General features: G+C 38.8%; 1 protein-coding gene across 1 annotated transcript; it reads left to right on the forward strand.

The window, feature by feature from the left end:
- The first annotated feature begins 7,395 nt into the window (after nt 1–7,395).
- On the forward strand, nt 7,396–10,532 carry GP9 (glycoprotein IX platelet). Its single transcript, XM_042880396.1, has 2 exons — nt 7,396–7,478; nt 9,306–10,532. Exon 2 carries the CDS (start codon nt 9,313–9,315, stop codon nt 9,937–9,939), a length of 627 nt encoding a protein of 208 aa, XP_042736330.1. The 5' UTR covers nt 7,396–7,478; nt 9,306–9,312; the 3' UTR covers nt 9,940–10,532.
- The last annotated feature ends 9,015 nt before the right edge of the window (nt 10,533–19,547 follow it).

A 19,547-nucleotide genomic window follows, 5' to 3' on the forward strand; every position in this document is an offset into this window, starting at 1 on the left:
CCTAGATTTTGTCTCAGAAGAATAAATGGTCCTTTGTCTGGCAGAAAGCAGATAAGAGATATTTCCCAACAACCAGCTTCTACACTGTCTGGTCAAGGACAACTACTTGTGTCAGTGCTTCATATTCCCTGCTCATTTCTAACAATTCTCATTTGTCTTTGTGCTCTAAAACACATGTATTATTTATTATGAACCAGCCCACAGAACTCCCACCAACTTCACAATGTTATGTGGAAAACTCTCCTTAGGAGGGAAATATCCATACTTATTGTGTTTCATCAGTTGATATTCACATATTTCTCTGAACAAAATAAATATTGGATACGCAAGAATAAGGAAATATTTCTCTTCATACCATGAGCAGAAACTGTAAGCATAACAGTCAAAAATGCTTGCATTTGAAAAGCAAGAGAAAGGCAGCAAGCACATGCCTTCTTTATTTTGTTTGCTTTGCAGACAGATAATATTATTCCCACCCATCCTCTCTGCACTTTTTTCAGCAGTCTGAGACAGCCTGGTGGCCAAAATCTCAAAAGCCAAAAGATTTGCATCTACTTCAAAAGCCTAGTGCAAGGCATTCTCATACTCAGAGCTGTGATGAAGTTGCATTAGTAGAAGATCATTCAATGCCTTGTTTCTTACACCCACTTATCTCTAACATGAAAATAGCAGCAAATGGTCTTTAGCTTACAGTCTGGACAAGCAGAAGTTTTTAAGGAAAACTACCACATAAAAAGTACTAAATCTCAAGATGTGATATATTATGATTCTTATACAATAATATGCTGAGTGCAACTTTGTTGATTAAGAGTTGGAATATAGTCCTAACAACAGAATTTCAGCAGGGCTCTAAACCTAGGCTGGTTTTGGGCAGCTTTCATGCATGCACATATACTCACAGTCATTCTGAATGTTTGAAAGAATGAAACTACATAAAGACAAATGACCTGTTCTAGAACAAGTAGGCCTGAACCAGGTTATGAATTACTACAAACTATGCCTCTTCTCCTCAGGACAACAGCTGCAGGATAAATCTGCATATTGCATACATCTCTGTTGAAAATAATGGAGTTGTAATAGCTGGAACAGATGGAAGGATGAAAGAGAAAAACTAAGTGGTGAAGAATATACATCTGTAGCATCATAGTGCTGAAATAAGAATCTGGAGTAGACAGAAAGAAGTGCTTTTAGAGAGAGAAATTGAAAAAGATATATTAGCTATTCAATTTCTTTTTCTTCCCTATTAATTAAAGATAAGTTGTGCTGATTTGTAAATTGTAACTATTACTGTGTTTGGATATTATTTTGGAATAATATGCCCTTCTCTTCTTCAGTTTTGACAAATGTTTTTGGATTAAAGAAAAGGAAACAGTTTCTGCAGCATGTGTCCACAAAGAATTCATCAAGAGTAGCTGTTTTTGAAGAGGCTGCTGAGCAAATGAGACCTCCACGATCCATGTCTACTCTGGTTCTCTAAAGAGGAAATATATATCCCTACTATCACTATAATTCTTAATTCGCTTAAGGCTTTACATGGAGTTTGAGTGATTCCTTGGCTTTCTGCATGTGATGAACACCATGATGCATCGCCAAGGCTGTCTTGTAAAGAATGTAGTGACAGCTGTTCGTTTGCAGGTCCTCTTTTTCACACTGCCAAGGATGACCACAAAAGCCTTTGTCATGGTCAGATTGCACAAGCAGATTTATACACTTGTCTGCTTTTCCGCAGCGGCTGTGCAATGATATTGCTGTTATTTTTGTACTGTATCAGGTAGCACCCAGGCTGTTCATTGTATTTTAAGCATTCTGCCCTTGGGGCTTTTCCACACATAAATGAAAAATGCCGTTAGCAACTCTGGACTCATGAAAATTCCCATCACGCCAGCAACTTTAAAACCTCTCAGAGATGAATATCAGGAGCGTTTGTTCAGAGTCAGAAGTATTTTCACCCTCTTCAAGACATTGGTTTACATGCTGACTCTGAGGAAAAAAGACAGGTATTGAATATCAGTTTACAGACTTCCCTGGAAATAATAGAAGCCTAAAAATAAGGTGGCATCTGCACTGTGTATTGGTTGTATCCAGTATCCTGCAGGCCGAGAAAATCTCAGTCTTCACTGAATTGAGAATTAGTTCCTCTGTTTCTTTTCTCAGATGTTCAATTTACATCCACTAAGAACTTTGCCCCAAGTAAAATTGCTGACTGCTCTGTATGTTCTTTTATTTCCACCATTAATCACAGCCAAAACAAGATGCTTCTTGAACAAGCATTTTCAAGCTCAGGGTTTTGATGGTGATGCTTGACAAGTCCGGAAAAAGAAAAAGAAAAAAAAAGTAATTTTAGAACTCTGGAAATTAAGAGATTCACATTTTTCTCTTCCCACATGAAACAGATTTTTTTCACCCACAACATACACCTATTTACTGATCATATAAATGAAAGTCCTGGCCTCAAGCCCTAGGTCCTAGCCCTAGAAGTTAGTTTTTTTCTCTTCCAAAAATGCCTCTTTCAGCCAGGTGCTGACACACATTAAGATTAAAAAAAAAAATGCTTATGTGTAGGCACTGTTTTCTACAATGAAATTATAGGCTCTTAATTCACTACCTTGAGTAGCAATTTCATCATTTCCATTTCCATGTATACATCTACCATCGCTTCCTTATCATAACACCTGGCTGTGGAGTGGTGAAATAGTTGTCTCCCACCTTATTGATTTAGATTTATCAGAAATGCCCCTGTGTAAAGAGAGGAAGAAAAGGGAAAATAACAGGGGTCAGTAGGGAAGTATTAAAACATCCCAAATAGTGCAGAAGATAAGTAATAGCAAAAAGCAAAACATGGAAGTAAAACATCAGACAAAGTACTCCGATCTCACCAACACGCTCTAGGATCATAATGAAAGGCCCCCCCTTTAAAAGAGAGAAAACTATCATGTATTTCTGAAGGAAGCTGATCACAGGGATTCAATGGTAAAGGGAGGGAAGCAGAATCTCATGGATTTCATTTTTTCATCCTTTTATCTGAAAAAAAAAAAGAGCCCTAGGATTTCAGAATAATTCACAGAAGTTGTTGGCATTAAAAAAAATGAAAGAGAAAATAATCATTTTTGCATTCACAAAACCTGAACAATGTTCTTTAGCTTCTGTAAACTAAGCTAGGCCTTCAGAAAGAAGCCAGCAAGGTATGAGATAAATACCAGTTGATTTCACGTGTATAATCAGCACAAGCTGTTGACTAAAGTAGATAGAAAACTTTTCTCTCTCAGAGTTCTGTTTTTCCCTGTTAGACACTGCGATACCACGGGTCCTTCTCTGCCTGCCAGCACAGAGAGAACTACGCTGTGTCACTGCAGGACAACATCATACCACCAACATTCATCAAAATTGATGTGGAAATGAATTATAAATAACCTCCAACTAGCTCCATTAGGAAATTTCACTGCAGTACAGCCATCAACACTGTGTTTGAGCTAGAAGGAGCAAATGAGGGCAAAGAAAGAATTAGATTATGTGGGAAGAGACTTACAGCATCTTTAAATGAATTTCCAAACCTCCTCAGAGGAACATTGCTTATTTGTTCCCCACTATATGTGGTCACATCATTAATTCATCTGTCAGCTTGATAAAACTGACTCTCCAAGCTGCTAAGTATATTAGGATTCAGTAATAGAAAAAAACAGGATTAGCATAGCAGCATTTCTGCTCTTACGATTTTATCATGGATCGCATTATATGAAGATTTCCTTCGGAACCTAACACTTGAAGTCAGGTTATGATAGATGAAGCTCTGGTTTTACTAATAATACTAATGACTGTGAGCAGAACTTGAAAAAAATGTAAACTTTAATGACCACAATCTTAATTTTAAAATAAATAAATAAATCAATATATTTACACTATTAGGGATGCAGTGCAAGAATTGGAAAACTGGGATTGACAGTAAAGTTAACTCCCATACTAAAGCAAATACTGTACGGTAATACATTTTTGGGAGCACTGTTCATGACTATCTTCCCAGCCACATGAAAACTGCAGTTTTGTCAGCACCTTCTAAATAGGCTAAGTGTGTTAGCTAGAGAGTGCATTCTTAGCAATCCATCTGCTTTGCAGCAGAGTTCAAAGGCAGCAGAGCCCAATCTGTTCAGTGACTTTCTGTCCATGATCAGAAGTCCAGGCAGAATTTTCTGCAGGTCCTTGTGGCACAGAGAACTGCAGATAAGTCTGCAAATTTGCAAGATTGAGCAATGCTGATCTAGTACTTGATCTAGTGGTTGGCAACACTGCCTGCTGCAGGGGGGTTGGTAATTGATGATCCTTAAGGTGCCTTCCAACCCAAGCCATTCTCTGATTCTATGAATACAAACAGTACATAAATACAACACTAGTACGGAAAAAAATGATGTGACTGCAGCTGGTCACACCAGGAGAAAATATCTCATCATTGAAAACATATCCAAAATCAAATGCTTTATTTAATATATATATATATATATGTAGTCACAGCTTTATAAAGGGTAATGTAAAAACTCAGTTCTAATTAATTATGAACAGTGACTTAAATTCTATAATTAATTACCACAGGAAACTCATTGTTTAGGCTTTTCCAATACAGTCTTTTAAATCAGATACTAATTAATTTCTAATTGACCTTTCCAAGATCTAACTGTTCAGCGTGACCATGAAGTTCAATGTCCTGCCTTCAACATTTCTAACTCTTCAAGCAGAAAACAGCAGGACCTTAGCTAATGGCACTGAAGACTGATTTTGTTTATTATCAAACTTCTTAAACAAGGAACTCATCACAACACTCAGCAATGCTCACTCTCATGAATAAGCTCATCACATTTACTACTCTGTAACTTGGGAAGAATACTCGGGTATCTTTGGCAGGCTTGACTACGTTGTTACCAGGGAATTGACTGGCATTCTGACATGGTTCGATTGCGGAGAGTTCTTCGGCTGTCACTCTGGCTACATCCATATACTCAAACTGGATCTGGGCAGTGAAACGATCTGGAACTGAAGATATCTCATCCAACCTGGAGGGAAGATGTTATTTTGGACTATCTTTGGTCTGGCCCCTACTACTGAACATCTATTAGCACCTGGAGCAGGCCAGATGCATTTCCAGAGTGTCTATCACAATTTAGGCACACACAGAAAATGCAGAAGATTGTGAGATTCGTTCTGAAAGCTCAATCCTGATCCCCAGAAAAATATTAAAATAAATGGTGCTTTGTGTTGTAACACTCCAAGTGGAACTCAGGGTTGCCTTTTGAAAATGGTGACTGCGGCTAAAGAGCTGGAAATCTCATTACTTTAAATTAGAGCAAAATACTAAATTAAACAAAGCAGCAAGGCAGAGAGGGGTGCAGCTGACTGTTTTACCAAGCCCAGCGCTTCCCATCGAGGCAGCAACCTTCAGCTAATGAGATGCATGAAAGAAACACTGACAGCACTGACTGCAGTGAGGATTACCGGGCTCCCTGGTGCTTGTTCAGAGCTGATTAATTGAACTGTGTGCAGGGAACTGCCAAGGCATGATGATCCTGTTGTGGGGAGTACTGTCTTGATGGCGCTTTTTAAAGATGAGGCTCTTAGAGATCCTCTCTCTAGAAATTCCCTACATGCACTCCAACATTGCTACAACTTAGCATACATGATAGCAGTATATTCCTAAGGACATTTTGAATTCAAACCATCTACTAGTATTTTCTTTCATTAACAGTCTCAAAGCCTAAAACTTTTGTGTTGGATGTGATGGAGAAGTCAGAATTTCAAATGAGTATTTCAGTCTTTCTGACAATCATTATGAATTGATAAACTCCACTAAAAGGCTGATTCGATGTAGGTGCAACGTTTAACAAAAGAATAACATGAATGACACCTAGTGGAAAGACGAGCAATAGCTGAGAGTTACACAGTAAGCGTGCAGTTTTGCTCAGTGAAAACAAGGCGAGATTTTTTTTATGAGAATGGGCAGAGAAAGGAAAGAATTATTTGATAAAATTGGTGGAGTATAATTTAGGAGAAGAATTTCCTAAGTAATCAGAGCTTACCTGCCTGTAGTAAATTGGGTATTTAGTTTGACACTGGCAAAATTAAATTAAGCTAACTGCAGTTTCAAAAAAACACAATAAGTAGAATATGTACTGGATGAAATTTAGAGCAAAAATATAAGGAAACTCCTATTTCCCCTTTTTTAAAATAAAAAAAAAAAAAATCACTAAGCTGGTCTCTTGCTATCTGAATGCATTGCCACCACAACTGACACCTGTCATCTGAAAATTCTAATCTCTGCTGAAGGTGCTTCAACTTCATAAAGACTGACAAATCAGAAACTGGTTATCCCACATATATCCATCCTTTTATGAAACGACCCCTAAGACAGAAGGATTTTCCCATTATCAGCAGTTCACTCATGGGTCCAACTGCTGGACATCTGAGAGGCAGGAGGACTATTCATTTCTCAGTGGAGGAATTACTTCCCCCATCTTATAGAAAAATAAAATTCAAAACAGGTTTAAAGTAGTTTTGCCTCCTCTCTTCACAGCTGTATTAAAATACCTTTTAAAGTACTTTTTAAAAGTACCTTTTAAAGTACCTTTACAGTATCATTTAAAGAAGAGCAGAAATACACAGAAATACATTTTCTTATGGAAGCTCGTAACAAACTTCAGGCTATGGTAACTGATTTGGACTCAAAGAAGACAAGTATTTAAAAATAAACAAGAATTAAACAATAGTAATCACTATCCAAATAATCTTACATGTAAGACATTTTCCTACCTGCAAGAACAGCATGTTACAAAGAAACGAGAGTTTAGAAGCAGGTCTGTGCAGCACATCTGCAAGACAGGAAACTCACCTGAGTTTCATTCCAAGACACAGAACAAGCTCAAAGCCTTTCTCCAAAACAACACACTATCCAAGGACTGGGCAACTTTTTCACCCCTATGTCAACATAATGCCATTAATGCTTCCCTATCCCCTAACGATCTCATCTGACTAAAACACGTTATCTTGGTGTTATGGTGTTTGTTTAATCCTACAAATTTTGCTTTTCACTGAAATGCTTGCATGTACCAAGGTGAAGCTGAAGCTAACTTATACACTTGCATACAGATTACTACAGCAAGGCAGAAATTTATCAGATGAGTTATTTTAAATTTCTATGAAATTAAAATGTTCAGGTTTACAGTAAAAAATAGATATATATTGGCAATAAAAGTAACTGAGAAGTATTTCCTCTTGTCTGTAACAGACAAAACATGTCTCAAGCACTATATGCCATGACAGATGTCAACCGTTTGACAAGACAATTTCCACTGAGAGTGGTTTCCTATTTGTGCACAGAAAAAAGCTCATCAACTTTATCCTGTTTCCTTACTGACTCTTTAAAAAGCCAGTTCTGGTTGCTATATGCACTCCAGCTCTTAGCCAAGCAGAGGAAAGGAAGCAAGAGGTGAAAAATAAAGGTAAGTGTCAGCGTCTGCCTTCTCATCAGCTCTTCCTTTCTGCATTTTTGCCAGTTCTTAATTTTACCTGATGTGAAGTATCTCATGCTTAAATACTAAACCTGAAGAGATTCTTATAAGATACTACTTTTCAGTTATATCTGAGGACATTGATCTGTCCTTTTAAAATGACTACTTCAAAAAAAAAAAAAAGTCTAATAGAATTTCAAAAAATACTGGATAAGGATGTAGGTTCAGACCAAAAATATCCAGGCCAACTACATGCTAACAGAGCACACAAGGTCAAGATTAATATTTCAGCTACTCTGTTATTGAAGTTTGTACTTTCATGTAGCATTAATTCCACTTAAAATATAGAAATGTAGCATTTAGAACAGGAATCTAAAGTTGTCTAACTTTGAGAAGCTAACTACATAAACAAAATTAATTTAAAACAAAATCAATCCTTTTCCCCCACATACAATTTTAGCCTTTATTAAATGAAACTTCCTTGACAAACAAACAATCAGTGACAAGCTATTGTAAATCTGAGGGAAAAAAAATTCATTTTTAGTTCTAAAATTTTCCCCACTTTAAAACACTGAATTGAAAACTTTTTTTTATTAAATCCCATTCTGCATAAGTAAAATGTAAGCTCTGTATCACCTTAGGTAAGTAAAAAACTCTTTCACTCTGTGTTTGTTGCTGTTTATAGGACAGTCATATCTGCCTGATATTTTTAAGGCTTGATCAGCCTAACTGTAAATCACATCCAGAGTTCTTCTAAGGTGTGCCTGCAAACAAAATGATTCGCCTGTTTTCACCATCTTCATTGAAGAAGGAGGTTTTCTAAGTGTGTAGTGATATGAAAAACATCATTTTTACATCACCTGTTACTCTCCAAGTAGCAACCAAGGCAATGCACAGTCAGATATTTTTATCTCAATACTTACTTATTCCAAGCAAATTGGAAAGGAAAAAAAAGTGTATTCACTAGATCAGGTATTAAATTCAAGGAAATGTGGTTCCAAGATCAAAACTTATCCAAGTAAGGGGGTTTGTATTTACATCAAAATAATAATAATAGTAACAAAGGCAGAACAGCAAACATGTTAGGAGGCTTTAAATTGGGAAAAAAAAAAAAAGCACTACGGTGGACATCTCTTGGGAGCCCCTCTGTATAACTCAATCCCTAAAAGATAAGCAGTAATAAATAGGCAAAATTTCCATTTATCCAGATCTTACTGTCTCTTGTCAGACATGATGAAATGAAGCTACAGGACAGGGGAAAAAAACAAACTTTTTACCACAAAATCCTCTCTTCTGGTTATAAGTCCCAGAAAGAACATTATTTAGTTTACAGTTATTCAATCTTTTAAACTTAATTTTGAAATCTGACTTTAACACATAACTTTAACACTATATAAGTACAGAAACTGAATCAAAATCTTTGCTTAAAACTAATCTAGTTTTTACCATCATCAGCTGGCATTCTGTTCCAGAACTTTAAACAATGACAAATTTTGCACACTTATAAAGGAAAAACAGTAAATTAGAGGCAAAAAATGGAACCTCTGTGCTGTCTCTCAGTTGTATTTACTGTGCTTAGGAGTTGGACTCGATAGTCCTTGTAGGTCCTTTCCAACTCTGGTTATTCTACCATTCTGAAATACTTAGTGTGAGAAAGAATGGCTCATAGGAAATAAAGAAAGGTAAAGACTGTCCTCCAAAAACCGAAGCCTCATGAGCCATCCTGAGAAAGAAACAATTGTGTTCTAGTTCTGCAATTAGACGTAGCTAATTAATTAATCATACTAATTGCTACTATTGTTATTGTTCTCTGGGTAGCTAAAGCATGAACAAGGCAGAATTCATCACTGCTGCAGGATTTGCCATATCATTGCTGCTGCACGTGATCCAAACTGAAGTCTGTCCTCCTTCCTGCAATTGTAAGCCCCTGGAGGAAATGAAGGGCTTGCAGATAGACTGCAGTTCAAGGAAGCTGAAGGAAGTGCCCTCCTTACCCATTAACACCAAGAGGCTTTATCTGCAGAATAACAGCCTGACCACGGTTTCTCCTGGTGCCTTTGACAGCTTGCTCAGCCTGGAGGAAATAAAAATATTTGACAATCCATGGAACTGTGACTGTCATATTCTGTATTTAAAACTCTGGCTGGAAGATATCTCTGAATCCTCTCTTGCAAACATCAGATGTGCAACGCCTGCCTCTGTGAGGATGAAGCCCTTGAATCAGCTGACTGGGAATGAGCTGGGGGCCTGCAAAAGGCTTCTCCCAATAAAAAGCCTCGAGTTCTTTTGGAGAGACCTCATTTTAATTGCCGCAGCAATCTTTACCCTTATTTTACTAGGATGGGCTCTGAGATCCTCAAAAAAGCTGGTGTGCCAAATAGAACTAAGTCAATATGCTTCTAGGCGTTCGCATTTGCGGAGACATATCTCCAAAAGCTACAAGCTGCAATGAGCTCTTCACTAGCTTGAGCAGAACCATCAAACCATTCGACCACAGAAAACATGCATGCACAGGCAACGCTAGCTGCAACAGTAAGACGCTACTGAGGGATCCCAGGACACAAAGTCTGGGTCCTCAGATAAGCAAGTTTAATTTCCTTTCAAAAACAAGATTGGTGATACATTGAATGACAAATTTCAATCTGCCACTACCTACTCATACAGAAAGTAGTTTCTATGTTTTCTAAAAAATCCTTTAATTTTGCATTTTTCCAGTGAATTCTCTGCCCTACCAAAACCTATACTTTTTAATATGTGGATATGAGCACTGATCATGGTATTTTAGCAATTCTTTTCTTATTTTGTGTGAGTTTCTGCTTCCCCTTCAGAGTCCCAGTGGCCTGTAGGATCATACATGTGTGCAGACAAATTCAGTTCTCTTCCTCAGGTTCGGAAGTTTCCTATCAGTAGAACCACTAACATATTATAGATCAGCCACTGAATGTATTCCATAATATGTCTAAGACAGATAATGAGAAAATAATCAGTAAAAATTATTTTAAATATCATTGAATTTCCCAGATTAAAAAAATAAAAATAAAACTGTATGTGAAATTAAAATAAAGGATGCTTATTGAACATTCATACTCACTTCAGTCTGATCTCTCACAGTTCTACAGATTTCTGACTAAACTGCCAAGAAATTTCCAGAGATTTTCTTCCAGTTTTACTACTGACATTTGATACACAGGATTTTATGCATGTTCCTCTTCTCAATTCTTGTGCTCCTCATGGGCATATCATTTTTTCTTTGCTGTGATTATTCATAAGACTCCACGAACACCATGTCATGCTGTGATCCCATCCAGTCAGTTGAAGCTATGCTGATCAGGTGGGAGGTCTCCAAAGGCCTCCTACATTCACACAGCTGTTGGCAGTTCAAACTGAGACACACCCTGCCCCAACTTACCTTCCCTGCTGGTCCTCTCTTCCTCCTAGCACAGACAGGCCAACAAAGACATCACCACCTGCTAACCTAAACTGACACCTGTCCCTGCCTGGCATACAAGGGAAGGCCAAGTACAGATGAACTGCTGAGAGACACTTTCATGAGGGACGAATAGTTAAAGGGAAAAAGCATGCACTGCAGGCAGAGGGTTCCACAGCTCAGTAACAAAGCGTAGGATGGGGCTTCAGGCTGAGACAAGGAAAGGAAGAGTCTGATGTTTCCTTTGTAAAATCATTACATAGCCGGGAGACAACATGCACTGTGGAATGTTAGTCTGCAGTGACACACAGTGGGGAACGAGGAGGAACAGATAAATGCAAAGAACAGTGGGTTACATGGAGTGCTGACCCAAAGCAAGGTCATGCATCTAGAAATAAAAAAGGGGTTGAGGACAGTTCGGAGAAGTCAAATAATGTGGTACTAATGACGTTTGCACTTGCCGTTTTAGGGTATTTTCTCTGCAGTGAACTTTTCAAGTCTTCAAAAGGCAACCACCAGTTTGTGATCATGCAGAACGGTACACAAGAAATGCACTCTACAAATGAGAGTTTCCTAAATGATATTTCTTGTTTCTCTGAAATAACTTATTAATACTAAAAGCTCCTTTGTGCCTACAAAGCTAGATAAGCATTTTTTGTCATAAAAACAAGCAATGAAACTAAATGAATTTGAATGAATATAGCCCTGGACCTACACCAAAACAACAATCAATGCAGGTGAATGGATGAAGTCATAAAGCACTGGAATCCAGTCAACTTGAAAGTTTGCTACTATAGATAAAAGAGTAACATGCCCTACTGTAGAGCTTTACTTGTATAAACATATCGAATAAGCACAACGAATAAGCGAATAACACGAATAAGCACAACTTCTTTGCTTGTGTCAACACACAGGATACAGAAAAAAATGGCAGTTTGAGGAAATGTTTTTCAGGCCTCATAAGTTGAAAGAAGGGGGAAATTCCTCTTTGACGATTTCACTTTCCACTATAACAGAATTGTGTTTATCACCTGTGAACCACTTGGCTTTTATCTGAAAAAAGTCTGAATAGAGGAAAGCTGGAACCACTAAGTAAAGGCTCACAAGCAACATTCATGTGTTTATCAGCAAGGCCACGGTATCCTGCTTAAGCCATGTACTCCACAAAATGGCTATAAATAATACTTCAGATGCTAACAATATAAAAAAAGACAAGAGAATACAATGTCAGCTACCTAAAAAAAAAAAAAAAAAGCAGGAAGTATTCCCAAAGGAGTTTGTAAGGATCACAGAATCCACTGTGAAAGCATTAGTATATTATGCCTGCGAAAATGCAAACCAGTAATAAATGTTGCACATTCTCCTAGAACTTACAGCAAGTGCAGTGCTTCAAAAAGGTGGATGCAATCTTTGGTGGCACAGACGTGACTGTGGGGATTAATTGCACTTGAAAGGTTTTGGGTTTTTTGATGTTTAGCAAGACAAGTGGTCATGTGCAGAATTATGGAGCATGAATAACAAATATTTTTACACAGTTCACTGTAACATGCAGAGTAGATTTGTGCACACTGCAATTCAATTAACAGGGCACATATATGTGGGCTTCATTTATTAAAAAGAATGGCCAATTGGTCATAATTTTTCTTGAAATGCTTAATATTTTCTTAACATTGAAGAACGTTGCTGTTCAACCTGAACAACTTCTGTTTAGTTCAATGCATTATTTCTGTCTACCCTTAGGTTTGTTACAGATGAATTGCTGGAGTTCATGATCAGGAAATTTTGCTGCTGTTTGGATTTTGTTCAACAGTAATAAATGTTCAGCATATTTTGCAAAATAGCTGCTTATTTTTAAGTAAATAAAGGGAGGCTTACAAACTAGATCCCTTTGTTCTGTCCTTACAATTGCATCCTGCACCCAAATTACTGCAAATGTTATTGAAGAGAATGGCAGACTTCCTATTTTATTTACTTTTTTCAACAGCTCATCCCACACATTGTCTTGGGTTGGTTTCTGATGCACTTATTTTGGTTGGATTTTTGTTCTTATTTTTCTTTTCCATAAATTCAGTAACTCAGATGTGCCCTACTTTCATGTTAGAGTTACACATGCAACACACAGTGTTATTCAATATTGCACTTAAGGCCTCAGTCTTATTAATGGAAGGCATTTATTTCAACAAATATGCTAACAGCCAGCATTGGAGCTCTGTAATGTAAAACAAAAAAGCTCACTCTCTACAAATGACATCTCAGCTCAGGGTATGCTGAAAGACACATGCACTGTGTCAATTACAGCTGCCTCTGTGCATTAATGGAGTCAAATTGTAATATCATTACACAGCTCTTTAGATTTGGCAGCTTTGCTTAGTGTCACTAACGCCTTCTTCTGAATGCAGCCACCCTGGACAGTGTATTCTGAAGTTAGCTACAAATGCTGTTTTCTTCACCAGAGGTAGCCTGGCACTTAAGAATTAAAGCATTTGTGCTAATTTACAAGATTGCAAGCAACAAGGAAAGCAAAACAAAATTTTGACAGAATGTGACCAAAAAAACCCAAAAACCAACAACAGAAGTGCCATTTCCAGTTGGGCAGCAGTAGCCTGGCCAGGTCCTCAGCTCCTCAGGATAAACCGCAGGAAGTGCAGAGAAACCAGGGGAGTAAAAGCACAGCGTGCCCTGTACATGAAGGGAGGAACTAAAAAGGAAAATGAGTGGGGGTGGCAAACAGATAACTGCAGCACCACAGCTACCAGCTGCAGTGTCAGGAAGGGCTGAGCATTTCTGGGCTCTGTATGTAACTACGTGGCTTTACAACAGAGCAAGCTCATTTCTCTCTGCCTTGGCACAAGTGTCTGCTTTTAAAAAATCATTCCACTTGCTGTGGATTCAGTGTATTTGATCTTTTTACCCTTGTTTTCTAAGGATGCCAGTATTTTGAGAATATAAATTTATTGTTTCAAATACCGCCTTCTGCAAGTGAAAGTCTGATTTCATTTGTCAAATACTGATGCTACAACTGAGTCTGCAACTACCCTTATGCAGAACTCAACTTCCTTTTTTTACATCAACAGGAAAAACTGACTACACTGAAAAAATTAACAATGCCTGTCTAATTATTGCTTTAAGCTTATTGTATTGCTTTCTTCAGAGCACTACACAAAACAGTTTCAAAAGCCCTTAGTCTGTTGCTAAAATCCATGTAAATATTTTGCTATTCCATCAATACCAATTGCATTTAGATTACACTCAGTAACAAGAGCATGACAACAAATTGCTTTAGTTGCATAACAGCCATGTGGCTGCTTTTTGTGCCAAACTCCTTTCCTGGGGCAATCTGCTCCATGGCAGACCTCTCAGCATGCCTTCCCCTGGTTCTGGGTGCATCCAAACAATGCCCATGGGCAGCAGCACTGATGTCACTTCAGCAGGTACGTGGCTGCTCACTGACACAGCAAGCTCCTTTGAGGCAACAAATCTGAGCTACCTGACAGAAGTTCATTCAGATTTAATTTAGCTTTAGGTGTGAGTTTCCTGTTTGGCCATCAAGTATCCATAGCTGTTAAAGGTCGCTTGCACTGTTCTGTACAGGTACAATCTGTAGGAAAAGTGGATGGACACCTCTTTCCTCTCAAGAATATCTAATGCTAAGGAAATTCAGGGCTCATTCAGAGCTTATCTTAGATCAGAAATAAACAAACAAACAAACAAATAATAAAAATTAAAAAATCACAAGTCCATCCTTTAATGGCCTTGGTATGAAAGAAGTCCTTTGGAGTCAAAAGTTTTTGTTTGTCTGTTTTTGCCTCTGATACTAAGAAGTCATCTAGGATTCCTATTTTGTGTCTGCTGACCACAGAGCAGGAGCATGGAATCTCCTGCTCACAGGTCTGCACAAAATGCCTCTCGCCACCCACTCAGGCCAGCAGCAGTACAAAGCAGCAGAAGATGTCAGCAATTACTCCCCACAGGCTGCCGTCAGCTCACTTAGAAGCAAGCGTTCGTTCTATTCTATTTCTATTCTATTGGAGCCCGAACAAAAAGAGCAATTGCTGTTTATGAATCACAAACCGAAGTCCTGAAGTGGTTCTTTTAACTCCCTAACAGCATGCTCAGACTCACACGGCTCTGAAACTGGATCAACATCGCCACCCAATGGCTCCCTGGAGCTCCCCGCCCTTTCCTATCAGCATCTCAGTAGCGGGTTGATATAGAGTGATTTTCCAAACAAGCCACAAGCTGCTGTTTGCTCTTTCTAAAGCGTTAATATAATTTCTGCAATGAAATTTCAGATGTTACAGAAAAAAAATGCCTTTTCTTGACAGAAACCTAAAGTTTGTATACTTTTGGATGTTGGGCAATACACATAAAGATTTATTTTACACACTTTGGTTAATAACTTTTAGGCCCACTTCAGGTTTTCTGCTACTACAACCCAAAGTCACAGCTCCATCTTTACGTTAAAGCTTCCCATGTTTTCTTTCTTCCATCCTCCAAAGTCTTGAAGAGCTTAAATGCAAATCATAATTTGAATAACCGCTTTACCATTGTAATATCATGCTATCAAAGTACAATAAAATAAAGAGGGAATAAATGTAGATTAAGTAAATGAAGCAAAGAAATTGAAGAAAACAGCATGTGGTGATTGGTGGAAAAATACTGACAGCACAGCTGCTAAAACAGAGACACAAGACAAGCTGTCAGCCTGGGGCTGCAGCTGTGAGCCAGAAGCATGTTGGATTTGCTCAGGACAGCCTCAGCTTGCCCAGCAATCTGTACCAGGGAAGACAAAAGTTATCATCAAGAACTCCAACTCTTCTGACACGTCACAGACAGACATACAGATACTGCAAGAACACTGCTGTTAGGATGTCTGGTGAATTTACATGCACCACATTAATCTCGCCTAGAAGAATCAAAGTCAATGAACCATGCAGATTTCCAGCTGTTTCTTTACTGAGCACATCAAGCAACATTTTGGGAATGTGCACACGTGGACCAACTGGTAGTGTCTATACATGTACACACTGCTGTTCCAGGGGATTTGGCTTGAAGTTGGAAAAAAAAAAAGGGGGAACACTAATGGGAACACACACTGTTCAAAGGGATTTCAGTATTCCCCTTGCCCTACAGTCCTGAAGTGGCACCTCCAGTCTGCAGTGATGATGGTAGAGGTCAACAGTCAACTCAAGGAACCACACACAGATGCCAGGAATTAGGCTCTGGTCTGTGGTGACTTGCCGAGTCTGACTGAGAGGTACCAAGGTTTTCAGTTTCATCAGCAACCCTTTGGTGTATGAAACTGTGATTAACAGCTGTGTTTTAAGAAATCTATTCTGATAACAGGAAAAGTTTCTGAAGCAGAATGTCCTCTCTTACACTCCTGAAAACAGACAAGGAAAATGGATGGGTGACTAAGACAGATGAAAGCCTTTGGAAACTTAACAGAGGAGAATCTGCACTGCATTCATACAGATGATTAAGCTATGTACACGAATTTGGAATTTTAAATGGCAATTAACCCAGTATCCACAATCATGCGGATCCAGTATCACACAGTCATGTGAAAGTTTATGGCTTCTAATACTCAAAACAGTAAGTTCAAAAACCACATGAAGTCTTTTTTTATTTTTTACCAGCTTGCTCTGAAGCTTGGCTGATAAACTCAGCACTTGCCTTGGGTAACAAACACGTCACATAAGACGAAGAGGTACACTCTGCCTAGCAGCTGTATAACAGAAGTTACATCGCATATGATGATGATGAAGGAGACACTGAACATTCTGAACATTTTCTCAGAGCAAGATAAGGCTCTGCAAACGTACAAGAAGAATGCAAAAATTCTTCATTGGAGGAGTTTCAGCCACCAAATTCTTCCCTGTTTACTAAGTCAGCAACTTCCTTACCACTTGACAGCTTCACTGCCACAGTAATAAGAGAATGCCAAGCAAAAACAACAATTCTTTAGAATAGGCCACAAGCACTACATGGTCCATCACTCTTCAGGACTCCAGGAGTCTTCCTAGTGCCTCCTAATGCAGGAACCACGGTGGTTTTGAGGAACAAAGCTTAAGACTCTCCAGGACAAAACCATTCTAAAACTTTGGGGCTTCCCAATTAATTGTGATTATTACAACTACATTAAAGAACATCTCCACCTACATGCAGTTCCCTCATTATTTCTCATGCAGTGCAAACATACAGATTTGGAAAAACAGAGGCTGTGTTGTCAACTGATTCTCCTGCTATACTGGTGAGAGATCTCAAGGTAACTTTATTAATATTTGTCTTGGCCCTCTGCAAATGAATTAAAAGGTCTCCATCCTATCTACGTACAAAATCTCCTCTCTTCTGTAAATATCAAACACTCAAAAAAATTTCATAATTGCTTTTTTTCTTCTCAAAAAGGCTGTCAAACATTAACAAATTAAATCTAATAGTATTTTAAACTAGCAAACATCAGGAGCTGCTAAACTGGATACCAATTTACTTACATCAGCATATCCTTCAGTTTAGGATGAATTACTAAATAATATAATACTACAAAATTATTCTAGCTAAAACTCAGAACAATTCATTTCTCTAATAGAGCATAGTCTGTAATACCAGCAGCAGTGCCTCAGAAGACTGTGTAGTATATTTTAGGATTCCTCTGTGGGTTCTCTTCCACAGCATTTCATATAAAGTCACTGTATACATTTATTAGAAGGGTCAGAACTTAATTAATTTGCTTTGTAACTTCAAATCTCAAGCAGTTGCTCTGAAATATAACCACCAACCAAATTCCATTATCAAATGTGGAAATGTGCAAGCAATCTTGCACCTGTAACAAAGGCTTTGCAACTCAACCTCTTTATTAGACACGAGAAATTGGACTACTTCTTAAATTGAGTTAGCTGAGAGAAAAGGATTGTGAGGAAGGCCAGCCTAGGGGATCCTCCCACCATGTTCTGGTGCTTTTTTTCTATCATTCTGCTCTTGTCTGATGAATGACTCTCAAGTACACAGGCAGATACAAATTGAAATTGACTTAAACCCTTGCTTCTCCTAAGCTTTCCATGCAATAGGTGCTAACCCTCAGTAGAACCTGGGGATCAAAGACAAGTGTTTCAACATTCAAACCACTATTTGCAGTTTTCACAATTTGAGAAGTAACAAAAAATCTTCTACACACACATGGCAACAGAAAACATTAAGTCAGACGACTGTGGGGCAATTCTTTGTTTTAACTGATTCTAAAAGCTAACTAAGACAAGCAACAGTGACTGCCAATGTAAATATGTATGATCTATAGCAAAGACTGAGGAATACTTGGTCATGTAATTATCTCAGTGGAGGTAGTATAATTGTTTGCACTAAAATGAGATTGTACAATTAATTCTAAATATTAAGAATTAAATCTCTATGAATATATCTTCCTAAATCAAAACACTTTGAAGTGCCTTGCTTAGACACTGAAAACATAAGAAGTGCTAATTAATGTGAGAGTGATGTCTTCCTTCTTCTAACACTTTGTCCTGGCTGATCAACAGACTAGAAGTCAGTGGCCTGTTGAATTCACACCTGCAGACTACCTGAAACAAAGCCCAACCAAGTACTCATATGTCTGCTCACACTAGAAGGTTACTATGGATTGCCAAACGGGAACTTGAAAAGGAATAACCACCAAACTACCCAAAAATCCACTGACTCAGAGTAATCCAAGCTAGCCTATGTTAGCTTTGTGACTGAGCTAGCTGTGGCCAGCTGTCCTGCAGAGCTATCTAAGAAAAATTCACCTCTCATTCAGCAATGCTACCATTAATATACTCTTACTATAATACTATTAATATATATTTGGCTTTTTTTTTTTTTTAAACAAAGAACAGAGTGTCAAGAAGCGCTGTATCAAAGTATTAGCAAAACTGATTTTTATTAGCATCTTGACTCATTACATAATCTAAAAGGGAGTATCTATTAAACAGCAGCTTGTTTTGCAGATAAGCTAGGTAGCAGTTAAAATACAACACCAGATTGCTGAGACAATTTCTCTTAGTGCACAGCCAATTTATAAGGTGATACACAACCGCACAGACACTGTCACGTCAGACGCTTAGCATGATGTTAACAGACTGAAAGATGAGTGGCACAGCACCGTGCAGGAAGAAACCATCGCCCCGAGCCTTGGGCTGGAACTCTGGAAACAAACCACACCCCAGCTCAGGCCGAAAAATGAAAAGCAAGATGAAGTAAATCGGCTGCACTTCCCGGATGACTTAATGGTGCAACTGCACCTGCTTATTTCAGCGTATATGTAACTGTAAAACGGACCAGAAATAACGTATCGGGAAAACGTCACTCCAAACAAATGGGGACACTTGCACGCGTAGCTTCCCCAGCGGCAGCGGCCGGCAGCCCACGGCTACCCGTGACAGCTGACGTTTTCGTGCCACTCGTCAGTGGGACCGCGACCCAAGTCCCACCGAGGCCCTAGCAGCGGCTCGGGGGCGGCCACAGGCCGTCGAGCGAAACGAGGCTGCGGCGGAGCCGGGAGCGACGCCGCCCCGCCGGCGGCCCGGCCGGACGTGGCCGGAGGCGGTGAGCGGAGGGAGGCGGGCGTGGGGCGGGACCAGGCTGAGGCCGGGGCCGGGCGG

The sequence above is a fragment of the Lagopus leucura genome, unplaced genomic scaffold, assembly GCF_019238085.1.
Source record: "Lagopus leucura isolate 7727_CA_CO unplaced genomic scaffold, USGS_WTPT01 Super-Scaffold_100026, whole genome shotgun sequence".
Taxonomy (NCBI): domain Eukaryota; kingdom Metazoa; phylum Chordata; class Aves; order Galliformes; family Phasianidae; genus Lagopus; species Lagopus leucura.